We start from the raw sequence: 18,730 nt of genomic DNA, 5'->3' as shown, positions 1-18,730 counted from the left end.
TTCCTGAAATTTATTCAAGGGAGCCTAAAAAATACTGCAAACTCTTCTCTTTTACTTCCTATTATCATCTCCCTGACTCTGCAACTCTTCTTTTAGTCTTTATTTGAATGTCTAACATTAAATGAGAAACTGATGATATTAGATACAGAGAATAAAAACTGATGGTTGCCAGATGGGAGAGGAAGTTGGCGGGGCTGGGTGAAAAAGCTGAAGGATTAAGATGTGCAAATTGGTAGTTACAAAATAATCACGGGGATGTGAAGTACAGTGTAGAGAATACAGTCAATAATACTATAATAACTATGTGTGGTGTCAGGTGGATACTAGACTTCTCGGGGGGGATCACTTCATAAATTATATAAATGTCTAACTACTATTCACTATACCGGAAACCAATATAATATTGAATTTCAACTGTAATTGAAAAATTAAAATTAAAAAAAGAAACTGATGCGTTATGGGCCCAGTGACAGATACACTAATGAGGGCATTGATGGGGGAACAGACAATTGTTTTCTGAACAAAAGTGATTCAAAGGGTCTGTTTGTGAAACCGTTAGCATTAGGTACACTGTTTAGTGGATGCAATGCCAAGGACATTAGATTAAAATTTCTTTGTATTAAAGGATGAAACACAGTTTTTAAAACATATCGGTCACCATGGACTTAAAATATGTCTTATTTGCAGACTCTATTAAAGAACACATTTATGGTGAAATCAAGATATTATGATAATGGGCTTTGAATTTTATGAGGACTACCCTAAAAACAGAATGTTAACTTTAGGAGACTTAGTGTGGTGATCACATTGTAAGGTATATGAATGTCAAATCATTATATTGTGCACTCAAAACTAACATTATATCATCTACAAATGATACTTAAATAAAATAGAACCTTAAAAGTTAAATAAATAACAGAATATAAGTACAGATGCACTAGATGTTAAAAAATATGATAATGTTATGATCAAATTTATGCCAATAAATTTTGACTGAGATTACAATAAAACTGAGTGTTAAGATCTTATTATTAGCTGTACAGTCTATACTTACAAAGGATTCTGAGAATTGACTTTCTAATATCATTTTATCTCCAAAGTTCTGTGTTCAGTAAGTGACTATAAACTTAAATCTTTAAATATGCTACATGTCAATTTCAAAGCCGTGTATAGGTTTCCTTTAGCAGCCTGTGTCATGGGTATTCTTGAGCTGCATCTACTCAGGTGGTGGCCTTTCTCATCACCTGGCGCTGTTGACTTAGGGATACAGCAGACAGAGCTATCGTTTTTAGTTTCAAGGTTATTAAGCACTCGAGAAAAGAAATTTAAGAACCTGCTTTCACTGCACAATTTCTCTGCCGGCGCTTCCTTTATTTTGGTGGATCATACTCTTAGCCAGCTCGCCCAGAGCTAACTTGTATAAACACTGCAGAATGCGTACAACTATCTTGGCTAGGGTGGCAGAGCCTGGGGGGTCCCCATGACACACGGCTTCTCTTTTTCTGAATCACAGATATGCAGGCACAGTTGTCTTAGAGCGTGCACACTGACTTTGCAGCCATAACCTAATTACTACATATTTCTTGTTGGAACTAAATCAGGAAACACTCAGTATTAATGAATTTAAATTAGGCAGTGGTTGAGTGCTATAAACGTCCTACTACTTATGGCTAATAATTTTAAAAACAAATCAAATGATTTGAATTTAATTGTACTCTAAGACCTCATTTCTCCAGCATTGTTGGAGGTGCTAGGGAGACAGATGAGCTATTACCCATAAATAGAGTTTTCCAGATAATGAATTCTTCAGTTACTATCCAAAAATTGTAAAAATTTTGTGAGAGTATCTACTTGAAAACAGCAATTGCTTTGCTGCATTTATATTAGTGTCATAATTTATTTAATCCTTCTGAGTAAATGAAAACCAGTTTTTTCTGAGTATTGATTTTTGTATCATGCTGAAATATAGAGATACCTTCACCGATCACGCTGGTGTGATAGGGCTTTTGACCTTTTAGAAATAGTACCAGACCTCTGAGCTTTTAATATTTTAGGGCTACATCTTACAGCTTTTCTAGTTTCCCCCTTATTGTCAAATGATACCATTTCTTTTCTTGCTCCCAGTTTACCCGTCTGAAGAGTATCCCATCCCCCACCACGACTATATTAGTGCTTAAAATTGTTACTGGCCTAGAAAATTAGAATAGAAAAATAGTCGAACTATTCTTACTACATATGAACAAATGGCCTCTGAAGGGAAGCTTGCGTTGATCTCTAGGTGTGAAGTGATATGGTTTCACGATACCAGTTTAGCCTTCTAACAAGATGTATTTGTTTGTTTGTTTTTCTATCATCTCGGATGTTGATTTTCTTCTTGGTTCCCCCCAAAGCATTGAAATGGAAACGTCAGCACCTCAACCATCTTAAAATCATGTTTACTAGTTCTTATTGCCACACTGTCACTTAAACTGACTTAAGTCAGTTTTTCTGATTGAAGTTTAAAAGTTATTAAATTATTCAAATTCACATTTAAATGATAGTGCTACGGAGAGCACTGCTGTTTTAATTCTGAATCTGCACGTGCTATTTTGAAATGAACATATTGAGTTTTGCCACTGCATCACATCACAAGGCCTTTCTTTTGTTCTCTGTATTATGAAATTATTTTATTGATTCTAGGCTACCAATAAAAATAAAGGTTTTTAGTTTTTTAATTAAAAAATTAATTTTTGGTTAAAACGCAAGACTGCCTAGCTAACATATTCAAAAGTGAAAGAAGTTTAGGTTTGATGAAATGAATTTATTAATAAATGATGAAAATTGGCTGTCTAAAAAATTTGATAATTGAATTTATTTATTTGACATTTAGAAATAAGAAATTTAGATAAGATTTTCTCAGTGCAAGGAAATAAGATCCATTTCTATTAAAAGTGTGTTCTTGGAATTGTTGCCAGTTGGGATGGGGATTGGGAGGAAGGGTGAAAATGAGAAGGGATTAAGATGTACAAATTGCTAGTTAAAAAAAAAAAAAAAACAGTCAGAAATGTAAATACAGAATAAGGAATAGAGTCAATAATATTGTAATAATTACCTATGATGTCAGATGGTTGCTTATTGGAGAGATCACTTTGCAAGTTGTATAAATGTCTAATCACTGTGTTGTACAGCAGAAACTAATATAATATTGTATGTCAAGTGTAATTTAATGCTCTTACTTATTATCTACCATGAGGTCCTTTGGAATAGACAGAAAGATATATAAGGTATGTAAATTGGTTGCAAACAATATTAAAAACTGATCATGAGCTCTTGAAACAGAAATAATGTTAAAAAATGAAGACAATACTGAAAGCATATTTACTGCTTAGAAAGTAAGATCATGAATTCCACAAACATGAAATAAATGAATCATTCTAGATTTATGGCAGCAAGAAACAAAATTCTGCACAACATTGTAATTAACTGACCTAATACTTGCACAGGAAAAAAAATTTGGTCCCACTTTAGCCATAAGTATTTGCTGCCTTAGCAACTAAATCCGTTCATAGTGATTCAAAGTTTAGCTCAGCCTTTTGGAATGTGTAACGTGTGATGTTGAAATAAAATATTAACGTGATTTCATTTTCAGAAAGCCTGAGAAAAAAACAGCAAAAGTAATATTAAGAGTAGAGATTAAGATTCCACCCAAGAGGGATTTTTTTAGATATTGACTTGATCAATGTAGACAGGCATATAATTAACTAAACATTCATTTTGTGACTTTGTCAACACTGAATCAGCATTGGAAACTGAGCTAAACAGAAAATTACCACTTTACTATTAGTCTATAGGAAAAGCCTAGTACACTGATTCTTAGTATTGTTTCCAAATCTTTGAGATATTGGTATATTCTTTCAATTAACTAAGGATATGTATTTTGTATTAAGCAAAGATTTAAAGCAAACTGGGCATTTTTAGGAATAGAAAATTTTAAAAGTCCCAATTAGATAAAGCATTACCATTAACAGAGCAAAAAATGAGTTAATGAACAAATTTTGCCTACAGGATACCAAAGAATTATGCAGCAAAATTTCTTTTAATGTGAAACAAATGGAACTTTCAATTGTTTTGACATTATGTAGCCAAAGTTCAAGATGGCCAGTTCACCAAGAAATTACAGAAATATCAAGCCATGAACTTTGTGGAACTAGGAAAAACCAGTTTTCACAGATTCTCTTGATTTAACGTTGAGATCAATATATGGACAATTACTACGATCAAGAATTTCTGTCATATTCAATTCAACCACCATTTTTAGAGACAGATTTTACGAGAAAGAAAAACAAGAAATGAGAATACATCCATTTCTGTAATATGAGAAAGTTGAACTAAGTAGTTTCTTGAACATTTCTTCCAAGTCTAATGAGTCTATTCTCCTATGTTTCTAGTGTTTTAAAGTAATACAAAATGATAGGAAATTTGCAACTGCTTGTTTCAAAGATTACTACTTATGGTCAGAATTGATTATTTTTTAAAAACTGTGACTTCTTCAGTTGTTTTATATAATTCACAGTACTAATCCCAGATTTACAACATTTAATATAGTATGTGGTGCTCTTGAACTGTATCTAAATGAGAAAGCCAAAGTTTTTCTTTTGAAGTTCTTAAAAGTGTTTGCTCACCATTCAGATTGATTTTCTACTTCTGCAGTTTTTACTGTACTTTCAGGAGAATCTGCTGTCAGGATGAAACCAAATTCTTCCAGCGAATTCAAATCTAAAGAGTTTCCTTTCTTGGTTTTATGTTGCCATAAAGAGAATCTGACAGAATTGTCACCTACATCTTAACCACACCCCAAAAATAGAAATATAACAAATAATTTTGAGAGTCATATTAATAGCAGGAAAACAAGATGTCTGCCAGCATTCTCACAGGAAGCTCGTGGTGAAAGAGAGAATAAAAGCCAAGTTCTCAGGGCACTAGCTAGGCATTCTGTGTGGTCTCCCACACTGCTTCTCCTTTGAACTTTTCAATTTAAAAAGCAAAAATACCATAGCTATAATGCCACCAAGGATGTTGGCATTACACACCAACAGACAGTGCCCTTTCTCCTTTTTTTTTTTTGACACTAAACCACCATTGTCTTAGAGGGCAGCATAAATATCATAAGGATATAAGGAAATCAAACTTGTACTAATCTGGTTTTCTTTCTGAGCCTTTGTTGTGCTTAACAATACATACCGTGGCCATCATCCAGGAACTCTGTGATGGTGGCTGAGGCGCATTTGGACCAGGGTTTGGAGGCATCAATGCTGGTTAGGATGGAAGACATCAAGCGCTTATCTTCTGTGGAACCAAAGTTCTCTTCGCAGAATTTGGAATCGTCATGGGAGAGACCAAGTAGATGTCCTAAGGGAGAGAATACAGGAAGTGCAAATGAGTGATTTTGCATTTCTACTTTTCTATGACAATTATACTAGCATTTGATTCCTCGCCCCGGCCCCCGCCCCCCGCATCCCGCAATTGTATGTGAGTTCATTTTAATTGCCTTCTCACACAGAGAATGGACCCTGAGGGAAATTAAAGCTGCATGTAGTTAGAAGCAGTCACTTTTGGTGAACATTTAGAGGAAATCTGAAAAAGCACACTAAGGAATGGATGTTCCCATAATCCATATGGATCACATATGCTCAATGATATGTAAAAACAAGGTCTTATTTAGAATATAGAATTTGCAAGGCAACTGTGGGATTAAGTCATAGCCCTCACTACATATTGTTGTAATTACTTGTCTAATTTTCCACCTTCTCTGATCAACCATAATACTCCCACGAGATCTGAGAATATTTACCCCCATTGACTGTTGAAACTTCTGTATTTAACTCAATGTTCTGCAAGTTGCAAACACTTAGTAGATGACTTCCATTTTCTTGGCTAAGTTAATAGGTAGCTATGTAAGAGGTGACTGGGGGAGGGGGAGTGGGAAAGAAAGAGGAGTGAAATTAGTAACTTTCTGGTGCCATGCAAACATCAGCTTGTTTTACCCTTTCATTTCTTTTTGTTATTTAGTGAGTTGTGAATGCTTTCTAGTCTCACAAATAGATGGCATACTTAAAAAATACATCCATTAAAAAATGTCTAAAATACTAAAATGCCCATCATGAAGTAGTAGAGCTTGAAGAGAAAACAAATACTGGGAAGGTAAGTGATTGTCCAAAACCACTCAGCTAGGTGGTGTCGTGCTTACCTGCAACCCCAGCCACTGCCATCTTCATTCTACAAGGTGGATATTATATCGCAAAAACAGAACCACGTTCTTATAAGTTGACTAAACTGTTTTTATTACACAAGATTCATTTTCACATAAAATAACATTTTCCAATAGATCTAAAATGCTGTTAAAAATAATTCTGAGACAGCAGTTTGTAGAAACTCCAAAAAGTAGGCAATAAATACTTCTAGTAGTGTTTTTGGAAAACTTTAAGGAGTTATACACAAACCACTATAAAAGAAAGTCCTATAGAAAAGTGATTACTGCATTCTCTAAGGGTTTCTGAATGGCAAAGACAGAAATTTAGGTCATTCCAACGAAAAAGTCCAGTGTGCACCAGTAAAACCCAACAGAGATGAAATCTTTCACACTGCATTCCAACTGCTTTTGGCCAACTTGTTAAATCACCAACACCTCATAACAAAATTGTCCATCGAGCAGCTGGTTGCTGTTCTGGCTGAAATCAGGTTGCTAGGGCTTGGTGACCTTCAGAGGCTCCACATTTCTATGCTAATGAGGCAGTTATTTACTTCAGTAGCATTTATTAGGCTAGCAAGTGGGAAACGCTCTCACCACACTCACGTTTTATCTGTCAGTAAGATGAATGTGCATCACAGTCTGCAAAGTATGTCTTAAATAACATGTAAGAGGAGGCTGGCAGAAGCTCATTTTGCGGGGGGCGGGGGAGCGGTATGTTGAGTTTTTCAGGGAACCACATTATCATACAAAAACAGAACCTTTCATTTATGTCCTATTCCAAAGGGCTTAGTTACTTAGTACATCAGACACGTGTTGAGAATGTACTCTGTGCTTCTTGAACTCTTTTTCCAAGGTCAAATCTTTATCAGCTGACACTGGGATCTGTGTGGAAATTTCACACTTGAGGTTTTTTCACTGGTATAGAAAAGGGAGAGAAAATGTGGCCTAAGGTGACCTCTGCAACATGATATTTATTTGAATCCAGGTTTTATATTTTTTAAAAATGTAATTTTTGCATTCTATTTCATAACACAGTCATATTTATTTAATGGACTAATAGTGTTTTCCCTCCAAATTTTCATATAAATTAAATAGCAATTTTTATATACATTTTTATTATTGCATTAAGGGATTGTCACTTCATTTGGAAGCTGGACTTTTGATTTCTGATTTAAAATGCAGGCCGCGTGGCAAACGCTAAATTCACTTTGAGAGGCCCTAGAGAGTACTTCAATTTTTTCTTTCATACAGCATGGTAAGATTTCCATTATATAACCAAAGCAGTTTATTTAAAAATATTTTGGCATAATTTTATGAACATTATGGCATGCTCCTTGACATAGTATTGTGAATTTTATGCTCCCTAAATTTACTAGTTTATCTATGTAACTTAATTTCTGCTGAAGATACATATGAGACACTCTTACGTGACCATCAGAAGAGATTGCCATTCTGAGCATGAATAAATCTTAGTTCCACTTCAGCAAGAGCTAAAAGGAGATGTGAATTTTGTAAGCTCTCCAAGAATCAGTCTGGAGCGGACTGCCTGAAGGTCCATTTAGAGACAGACTCTTCAGAGGGCAGATGAATGTTCTGTCCTCCATGACAAAAGTCTGTCAGCTGGTGGGACAGGCATGCTCTCTCAAGGGCAATGAGAGTTATGGGCAATGTGAAAAACATTTAAGCACCCAGAGAAACAGGCAGCCTGTTCCACAGTAGCTGGCACCAGGGCACAGCGAGAGAGACTCATGTGACTTCCCTGCAGGAGCTAGACAGGAATTGAAATGGAAGATCAATGTGAGGGATGTTTGGATGCTCTTCAGGAAAGACGTGACACACATAGCAAAGCCTGTGACCAGAGAGAAAAGTGGTATTTACAAATGTGATCCCCCAATGATTATGCTAAGATATCTAATGTCAATCTTAAATTTGCCAGTATCTTTGAGCCCTCAAATGGCAAGGTACATATGAAAGCGTAGTCTATTTAAAGGGACACACTTACTGTAAAGAGAGCACACTAGAACACTAAGAGCTGATCAACAGAGAAAAATCTAGAATCTTGGAAATTGAAAACGTGCCCCTGGCAACAATATATTTCAAGTACGTGTTGTGAAGGGGAATCCGAATTTGTCATTATGTCATCAATCATCTAAGACAGCTAACTTTTCCAGTGAAAGTTTCTTCATAAATCACACGCAGATATTTAAAATTACATTTCTTCAACATACCACCTCCTGGTGGATTAACGTAACTGGGATTTACAGTGTCCCAGAGAGTAAAACAGCAAATGAATATAAGGAAATATTGGGACAATATTTACAATTCCTTAAGTAATTCATTGGTGTTTTTATTGAAAATGTATTTTACGATGACGTTTTAGAACAATACAGAGTGATGTTATTTGAGGGGCGAGGTCTTGGAGAAGGTAGGAAGATACCAGAAAACCATTGAAAGACAATTCTCACTTTTTCTGGAAAAACAGAGAGATAGTTCTTTTTAAAATCAAAGTATAGGGGATAAAAGGGTGAAGAGGTTTCAAAGCAATTTTGAAGAGTAAAAGAAGAGATTTGAAGAATCTCAACCAAGCTCTTTCAGAAAAACATAACGTGAAAACTCCTAGTAAGAGACACAAAACAGAATGGATTTGGGGCAAAAATTCACTGTCAGAGCTTCAAGTAGCAGTCCCATAGTCTTGATTTAAGGAAGAATTAGTATTTGTATTTGCAAACATTTATAATCAGTAGGTAGTCAAAAGACTGAAGATCTGTTTGCATGCTTTAACTAAGTTAAGCCATCTTATTTACATTACTATCTTTCTTAGTGAATCTTTAGTTCTTGATTGATGTAATTGGACATTTCTCACCTAAAATTCTAAGGCACTTAAGGACCAAATACATTGTGTCGTAGGTGTACTTGTTAATGACATTTGTACTTACATACTAAATTAAAAAAAAAGTGTTATTAGAGAAGTCAGAGTGAAAGTTAGAGAATAATGTAACTGTCTATTCCAGGATTTTCCCAAGTGATGTGTATCTCAGAACTCTGTCTTGTTTAAAGTCATTAGTAAAAATCGAGGTATAAATCATTGGTGCTTTTGTAGAAAATACTGATCTATTCTTAATAGATGTTAAATCACATCCTAAGTACAACAGTCACTCTAATGAGTGCCCATTGCACAGAATAACATAAGGAAGGAGTTTATTGCAATTAGGCTAAGGACATGAATTTATGATAACATGTTAAAACTAAGTCTGTAAGGTAAGAGTCTGAGTTGTATTGTTAGTTCAGATATAGCAAACAATTAGTCATCTGATAATTTTTCTAGTATAATTGTTTTTTCTTAAATTGGCAAATGGGCATCAATTTATTAAATAAATCTCTTTAATATTCACAATATAGATTTTAAAATCATTTTGCCTCCCTAACTTCACAAGTAAATCTGGCGTTAGAAAATCTGAGAAAATGTACATCAGGGCAGACACATTACTTTAAAGGAAAATGTTGGTTCAGCTTCTTATTCAACTCAGGTATTACTGTACAACCAGGGCTGGCTTATAACATTAACCTCGGGAAGGAAATTGGTTGTTTTTCTAAACTTTGGTCTGCAAATTAAACAAAATTTCAAGCTCTTGTCTCCTGACCCCAGACTGACCAATGGACAAGGGGACATAGCACTATATCCTCAAAAAAGTGTCACAAGAAGCTCTGTAATGTGTTTATTTAAGAAAGCAATACTCAGATGAAGCATCTGTTTCTTAATGAGGTCATATTTTTATTTTACCTAATTTTCCAACTGGGATTATTGAGGTGCAAGAAGGTCTCGCCAGGGGTTGAAAAGCGAGTCAATAGCTCCCATGGGATCAGAATCTAGAATTTTTGAAGAAGGGAACCAGAAGCTCCAACAACTGGATCACACATGTCTACTCAAATGCAAATTCTTCTGTAATAGTGATAAAATTCTTAAAATTCTATTTCAAAATGTTACACATAAATGGTAAACGTTTTAGCAATTATGTAATTTTGGAAGGAAGAAAACAATTTTTTCACCTTATAACTAGCTGTGTCAATATCTGTTTGAATCAAATTCAAGGTTATCTCCTTCAAAATAAAACGGGTAGTTGTTAGATGTGAGGTGGGAGTTGGGGGGCTGGGTGAAGAGGGTGAAGGGATTGGGAAGTACAAATTTGATGGCTGCAAAGTAGTCATGAGGATGTAGAGTGCAGCATGAGGAGCATGGTCAGTGGTGTTGTGATGACCACGTATGGTGCTGGGTCAGGGCTGGACTTGTCAATGAAATCACATTGTGGATCGTATGGGTGTGTGACGGCTGTACTGTGCGCCTGAAACTAATTTGAAATAATGTTGAATGTCAGTTGTGGTTGGAAAAAAAACGGAATGCTAATAAACCATGAAAGAAAGAGTAGTGTCAAAATCTTGGGCTCTGGAGCCAAATTAAGTGGGTTTGAGTTTTAACCCAGCAGCACACTAGTCATTGACCTTAGACATGTTTAGAAATGTCTCTGTGGGTCAGTTTCCTCCTTTCTTGGTGATCCATTAAAAGTACTTACCTCATGACATTTGTGGGTATCAAATGATGCAAACTTTTTAGACTGTATATGGGACAAATAACCAATGCCCAGTGATTGTTAGCCAATTTTGTTGTTTTCACTGATGTCATGGGTTTGTTATAGTTTTACTTATGGGTATTCTAGTCTTCAGTAGTTTTGAAACATTTCAATATTATTAGGCACTCTTGATTTGGGAGAGGAGACATTTTCTAATCATAAAAAAAAATCATGCATTAAGCGTATGAATATATTTATTTCTCATGACACCTTCAACAGGTTATGGTTTCCACACATGTGATAGATAATCTATATGCCTTCCCTAAAGAACTATGAATTTGGATTTGATTTAAAAAAATATCTGACCTTACACACTAAATCTCTCAGTATTGCTAGACATATAGCAAAGATCTAGTCCCACCTTTCATCTGGGGGCCAAGAATGACACAGTGTGGCATTGTTCCAAACTAGATAAAAAAAAAAAAAATGCTCAGTTTGTGTCGATTAAAGCTATGGGTTTGTGGGTAAATACCGAGTTTAATCCGAGCTTCCTTTCACTTCACATCTCACAGCCAGTCCTGACATCTGATTCTGTTCACTTGGCTTTGGTCTATGGTGTTTCCAGGGCCTCTGCAGCTTTTCAAAACACAGCCTTGTTTAATCTAATCATCTATGGGAGCAGTCACACAAGGATCAGCACAACCAGCGAACCTACTCTAACCACAGCAAAACACGCTCAGCCATGCTGCTGTGTCTCAAGCATTTCCTAAGTCTCCAGTTGAATATTTGGCTTTGATTTTTTCAGTTGCCTGGCTTTAGCTTAGGAAGCATTTTGGAATCTTTCATAGTGAAGAGATTCATTTAGCACATTTTATAATTAACTACCATAAAGCAAAGCTTCGGCAAGTTTGCAAATCATGGATTTCATTAGTCTAAATAAAATCAGATTGTTCCCCCTAGCATATTAGAAACTGGCCCAACATCAATAAAATTATTATTTTGAAGAACCATGTGTGCAGCAGGTGAAATCTTTGTTATTACAAGCCAATAATAAAAGTTTGACAAGTTAAAAATATAAACTCAAAATGTAAACTTACATTCACTTGGAACTTTCTACAGTTCACATTTGGATTGTAAAATGGCCATAACCACATTCTTGCCTTCACTCAAGGCACAAGGATGGGGACTGTGTTCTTGATAGTTTAAAGAAACTTTCGTTAATGCCCTAACAATTTAGTCAATGTTTACATGCACACAACATAGAAAGGAGGAACGCAAATTACTACTGCCTACGGAGCATCTATAGTCATCAAAATCTATTTTCCAGAAGTCTGTATTGACATTAGTTGACTATGCGCCTCCAAAATCTAGCTCTTTTTTAGAAAGAATTAGCAGGAAAAGAGAAGTGTTCCAGTTAACACGGGGTACTTGAAAAGAGTCACTTTCTGAACTGTTCCCTTAATCCTGTTCATCCTGACTTCAACACTATGGATAGAAAAGGTTCCAGAAGGGACTTTAAGCTTGCCTTCATCTTTCTTGTTAATTCTCAGTATAGGACATATATTAGATGGAGGAGGTAAAAGAACGAAGAAAATTTTGACTCAAATACAATGATTTTGTATTTTAAACCACTATATATAGAAAAAGGAAGCAGTGGGGCAGCCTACAAGAGACTTTAAGTCAGTTAATAAAGCAGTATTCTTAACCAAATGTATCCTTTATGGCTTACAGAAGAAATAAAGTAGGAAGATTATGGAAACAGCCTGGGAATTTTCTTCACAGCTTATGCTTTCAGCACAGGAACATTCACAGACTGTGTGCATGAAGCAAATTGCACATTTTGAAATGGGCTCAAGCAACTTCAAAACACTCTAGCAAAACTGAGGTATCACAGCATCATTTTCATTACCATATGTAGCCTGTATCTATAACCTCCAAAGCTGGAAAGTAGTAAATTTCTAATAAAAGGGCAGGGAGGAAATTACATGAGGAGAATGAAGTAGAATTAGAACTCAGAGCATCATTAGCTCATTGTATGGCTTCATGCAACAATCTAAGAATAAAGAACTGGAAACAGATCTGCGAGTGGCATGCTAGCTGCAGAGGCAAGACTTTGTAATCATATACAGATGACTAGGAAATGTTTTGTAAGGTTATCTTCTCTAAATTTTGTAAGGCTCATACTTTATAACACATGTTCACAATTTTAGGGCAAAAAGTGAAATTAAAGAATAATAAAGCAATTAGAAAATAAAGAGGATAAAAGCCAGACCCCTTTATGAAGGGGGAATGAAATCCATATTCTCGTATCTCCAGACCTTAAATTTCTCAGATTAGGCCATATGTAATGCAAAAAAGAGAAATGAAAGATGCGGATTTTGAATGGAGAATTAATTATAGAGGCTTCTAAAGAAGTAAATAGAGATGATTCAATCAAGAAATTAAAGGGGACCCACGGTTATAGTCGTAGATCAAAGATTCAAGTTTGAGTTTTCACAAAGAAACTCTTATTTCTCCTACACTGTTGTATTGCAAAAGCATGTCCAGTTTACTTGTACTATTAAGAAAAGTTCTTATTGTACATGTCTAGTTTTAATAAAACATTTGTTCTCATCAGCATCTGGCTTCTTCCTTCTCAGACTGCTGCATATGCCTGGTAACCCAAGATCCTAGGATTAGACCTTTAAGAGGGGTGGGAAAGGAGATGCTGGAAGGTTCTTCATTCCAGCCCAGGTGGCTTGAGGGTCAACGAGGCCCCAGAGAAGTTCCATTTACTGCCACAGTGGTTCTCATGCAGGAAACTGCTTTATGCTGTCAATGTGTGAAAACAGATCACTACAGGGTTCAAGGAAGAAAGTTCTTCCTTCAAGGAATTTGTAATCTCTTCTTTCGAAGATCTGGATTTAGGCCTCATGACTTTAGGGATAGGTGATGCTACAATTCAACTCTGTTCCTTATTCTTCCCCATTCCTCCACCCAGTCTGAGATGAACTAGCCTCCGCCTTCCCAGGGATTTAGAATCTTTCTTATGGGACTTCTCTCATCCTGAATAGTGGTAATTAATTACTGGTGTGCTTTTAAAATCTTCTCTGTTTAATTACAATCCTCTTGAGTATTTGGACTGATCTGAATTTCCACTGCAAAACTGAAAGTTTGCCTTGGGCAGTTCATGCATTTCTCCCACTTACTCATGAATATACATAGATATGTAATAAATATTGATTAAGTATCTACATTAGGCTGCACTTTTAATCAGTTCCTTTAATAGGCAAGAGTGAGAGACAAGTGAAGACATGCTCCCATCCCTGAAGCACAAATGGCATATGGATCTTAAAAACACTTTCAGCTCTTTTGGACCAGCACATCAGAAAATTTAACTAAAATTTAACTACTGATCTCTAATTTACTGCTATAATATGTTGACTTATGCAATTACACCTTTGATTCGAAATTATTTTAATTCACCAAAAACAACATAGCAGGTAGACATTGGCACCTTGTGAAATCTTCTCTGCCTACTAGGAATGTGAAAAGAAAGTTTTGATTTCTAATTAAAAATTTTAGTTTTAGCTTAAAAATTGTCTTTTAAATAAAATACAGCAAAAATTACAATAATTATCAAACTACACTTTGCCACCCAAAAGATGATGCTTAAAAATGATACATTACAAAAGTAAATGAACTATTTAATTAAAAAGCAAAACAGATGTCTATGTGGCTATAAATAACAGACGGGATCTGTAATCTACTCAATTTGACCCCAAAATAACTCCATAAAATAGGCCCTGCTATTCCCATATTTCAGACATGAAAACTGAAGCTTAGAGAGTTTACATAATAGGACCAATGTGACACACGTAGAAAGTACTTTAGCAAGAACTGAGCCCAGATGTGTCTAATTCTAACATCTAATCCTTAGTACTAAGCTAACTTCTCATCTACCTGGTATCCTAGGTTGATGATTAGGAAACACATATTCCTAATCTGGGATATTTTTCAACAATTAACTCAGTCCTCAACTTCTAGTTTTAGATTTAGATGTGTTTCTTATGACAAATAAATCAGGTTAGTGACATTTGAAAACATGCCCCGTTGACTGTGGGCTTGGTTTCATTTGCTACTCAAAACAAGGCAGCCATGTTTACCATAAGCTATCGATTACCAATGAAAGGGGCTGACTGTTATCACTCACAATGGAATAAAACATGATCAATTTCTGTGCAAACTGCTTAGCCCTGGATGAATCAGTAGCGTCTTGACTACCTTCTAAGAGGAACATCTCTGCATTCCATAGTCTGCTGTGACAAATTTCTTCTAAGAGTCGGTTAAGGATGCTTAAAAGACAGTAGCAGTAGCAAATTTCTCTTATGCTTTTAAATGACCCTGTCACCAAAGAAACATCTATTGTGTGCCTGCCTTTGCCTTCTCTCTCCTCTGTTAGTTAACCCTAAAAGTGCAAATATAAACAAATTTAATCCCCAACGGTACATCTGAACCAGGGGAAATCTGGAATTAATTGCCAAATACTTGGGTTCCTGTTGCAGCTGTTACAAGTGTTTGATTTGGCGAGGAAAGAGAAAAGGCGCTGCATACCAATTTCGTGAGCCACAGTGAAAGCTGCGTGGAGGCCATCATCTTCGATCACAGCACAGCTGCGCTCCGGGGCACATATGGTCCCAACGTCTGCCATTCCCAGGGTGTCACATGAATGATGCCCACATAAATCCTTCCCAGGAGAAAGAAAGAAATCATTAAAATCAATTTACATCCAGAAGGAGTCACCTTGTAGAGCCACTGGCTTACTGCAAAAGGCAACCCTGGGGTATATTTATGGTATCACCTGTCCGGTTCTGGAAATGTTCCAAAGACAAGCTAATAATGGCATTGAATCTTCTCAGCTGCTCTGGTCCCCAGAAGCACAGAAGGATGATGAGACTCAATTACATTTAAAAAAGATGTCATAGGATTGTAGTTTGTTCATTACAATAGCAGTGGAGCCTTAACAGAGCTGTACCCCATATATGCAGGCACATAAATCATGGATCACTTTCACATAAGGTCATGCTTATAAAAGATTGATATTCTGACCTAAATTCATAATAACTTTATCACAAGACTGGTCTAATAATTATTTTCCATCACGGAGGCAAACTGCAACCATATATTTGTGGCAGAATATTAATCTATCAACAATTTGGATAGAAAATTAAATTTTAATCCAAAGGTAATTCTTCGAAAGAATATCTCTTCATTTCCAAATTGAGTTGTAATTTCATAGGCTGTATCTTCAGAAAGTTATGCACTGTTATTCACAGCATTTAATGTATTTCTCAACTGGATTATCTTCCGAAAATATATGTAATATATTGTGTTTATATAATTAAGTGTATGCATTTTCTTGGTGAGAAGTTGAATTTTAAGAGATTCTCAAAGGGGAACATGATTATTAATGGTTAAAACTTACAGATTTATATGAAAGACATCAACAAGACAATTTAAAATCGTGAAGCATAAAGAGACAATATAAGCCAAGTTTTGACATGATAGATTTATAATAATAAATTTTCCTTTAAATGCTAGTTGAGTATTAACAAACATTAGAATTTCTTGTGCTTGACTACTGTTTTCAATGAAAATTAATTGACAGTGTGTATATTTAAATCTCAAAAAGCAAGATAGTATCCTAGTAAGTCATAAGTGAATAACCATAGTATGAAACAATTTTTTTTAAAAAAAATAATTATTATGAAAGATAATTTACTAGTTGAAATAATATGTTTCTATTGCAGCTATGATCTTTTTATCCCCAATTACACAATTATGACTTATGATAACAACGCAAAAAACATTTGCTTGATGAAGTGAATTGTGACATATAGTCAGACTCAATGTAGACCTCACACACCTTTAATATGTTGTATACTAGCAAGACCTCAACAGACTTCAGGAAACCAGCACAAGAGGGTATTGCCCCCAATGTCATCTATGCATTGTCAAGATACTCTTCTAACTCTTCTCTGCTTCGCTGCCTCAAAATCTAACTAAGGTGAAAAATATTTAAAAGATACACCTTATGATCTCTCTAGTACATTTTTAGGTCCTTATTGTGTCTGTGTATTATGAGATCCTGGATGTGATGAATTACACTGTAGCTGCCATGTTATTACAGCTTCAGACAGTGGAAATCTCGGCTAAGCAGCACTGGTGAATCAAGTCACCAAACCAACAATAGCCTACCAAAATTTCCTGTGTATCCTTATGTGTCATCCTGTGGGATCTCAAATTACAGCTGTTGAGAGCAAATTAGTAGTTTTTAAAATTGAAATTGGAACACACTTTTGCATAATAATCAGTCTTTGAGATAATAATATAGTACAATACATTTTTTTAATCCATTTTTCCCCCCAATCATTTTAGTGACTTTAAGACCGAATACCTAGGTCATGGTTTAAGTGAACTGCTAGACACCCTAAGTTATTTCTGCACACACATATTTTTTAACTGAAGAGTTCCATTTATCTTCACAATTTCAGATTCATTATCTTTGAATAATAAAATTCGAGAACTGTTTCCCTTTCTTGCTGCTTACCTCATTAATAAGCTTGAATGAAGAACCACAGCAAATGGAAAAGGCTCTCCTGTACTAAAGGAAGTTGAGACGGGGTTTTTAACATCTCTGTTTACTGGGAATCAATTGCTCATTAGAGGCCATTAATCCTCCTTGTCATCTTTGAGTTCTATTTAAATGCATCTGGCCCTTTGCCATGGAAATGTGTGCATGTAACAAAATTATGAGCAGAAGCAATTATTCTTTTTAAACCCCTTGACTACATAGCCAAGCTCTGTATATTTCTGTAACGATAATTATGTAAACTGGCAACTGTTTCGTTGAATTCAGATAATTTCAAACATTAACAGCCCAGTTATGGTTTCATCATCAAGAGTAACAATAAATGCCTGCATTTTTTTTTGTGATCTAATATTCATTCCAGTGTGTTAAAACTCAACTTGTACATCAAATTATTAAGAATACAGCACATCGCACTCATGTCTATTTCTTATTGGTGATTTATAACATTTACAGGTGCAAGCCTTATTTAAAGTTTATAGGAATTTTTATTATTATTCAGAGTAGAAGAAAGAATACTATTGGGGCAATATCATCTATCTATCTATCTATCTATCTATCAATCATCTATCTATCTACTTACATATCTATCTATCTATCTACATATCTATGTATCATCTATCTAGCTAGCTAGCTAGCTATCATCTCTCTCTCTCTCTCTCTCTCTCTCTCTCTCTCTCTCTCTCTCTCTCTTATCTACCTAACTAGGTATCTATCTGAATCTGGAGACAGGGGATCCTGAAGAGATGTGAATCACATACAGTATTTACACAAGAAGTAAATGAATTAAAAGTGCTGACAAGAGTTTTTATACTTGATCAGTGCAGCTCTTCAGTGCAGGTAAGTTATATCTTCATTATATTAAAGATGGTTCTTCTCATGCAGGATCGATATCTTATCACCATGGCGCAGCCAGAAATGCAATGGAAGATTTAGTAAATGTGAGGGTTGTAAGAACGTGCAGAGATTTAATCAGTGGGCTTGTGGTGTGGTGTTGGCCACGAGACATGACTGAGACATTGTATCTAACTCAAAAATAGAGCAAGGACGGTTGACAAGATCAATAAAGACTTGACAGGGAGGTCATTGACATGACGACTAATCACCAGGTCTGGCCATTTAGAGGATTGTGAATACAGTGATATCTGATTTATCATGGAATTTAGAAGAACTAATAATAGCTATTCTTGCAATTGGAGCTGGAAGCAGGGAGCCAGCAAAGTATGTTCTCTCGAGAAACAGGTGCCACGATGACAGTCTAACTTAGAGAATCTCAGTGGACAGTCTGGGTGGGAAAATGAACCAAGC

At 35.5% G+C, this 18,730-nt stretch overlaps 1 protein-coding gene across 3 annotated transcripts in view; it reads right to left on the bottom strand.

Moving 5' to 3' along the window:
• The window catches only part of ADAMTS5 (ADAM metallopeptidase with thrombospondin type 1 motif 5), a 41,496-nt gene that overhangs the window by 12,879 nt on the left and 9,887 nt on the right, over nucleotides 1-18,730 (bottom strand). For all 3 annotated transcript variants that reach the window (XM_011358206.2, XM_011358207.2, XM_023529516.1), the window contains 2 exons: nucleotides 15,388-15,520; nucleotides 5,221-5,388 (listed from right to left, as the gene is read on the bottom strand). In XM_011358206.2, the coding sequence (XP_011356508.1) occupies nucleotides 5,221-5,388; nucleotides 15,388-15,520 (301 nt within the window). The remainder of the gene's footprint in view (nucleotides 1-5,220; nucleotides 5,389-15,387; nucleotides 15,521-18,730) is intronic.

Source organism: Pteropus vampyrus, unplaced genomic scaffold, assembly GCF_000151845.1.
Source record: "Pteropus vampyrus isolate Shadow unplaced genomic scaffold, Pvam_2.0 Scaffold38, whole genome shotgun sequence".
Lineage (NCBI taxonomy): Eukaryota > Metazoa > Chordata > Mammalia > Chiroptera > Pteropodidae > Pteropus > Pteropus vampyrus.
The sequence above is the reverse complement of the archived record's forward strand: the minus strand, read 5'-3'. Positions and strand labels throughout refer to the sequence as shown.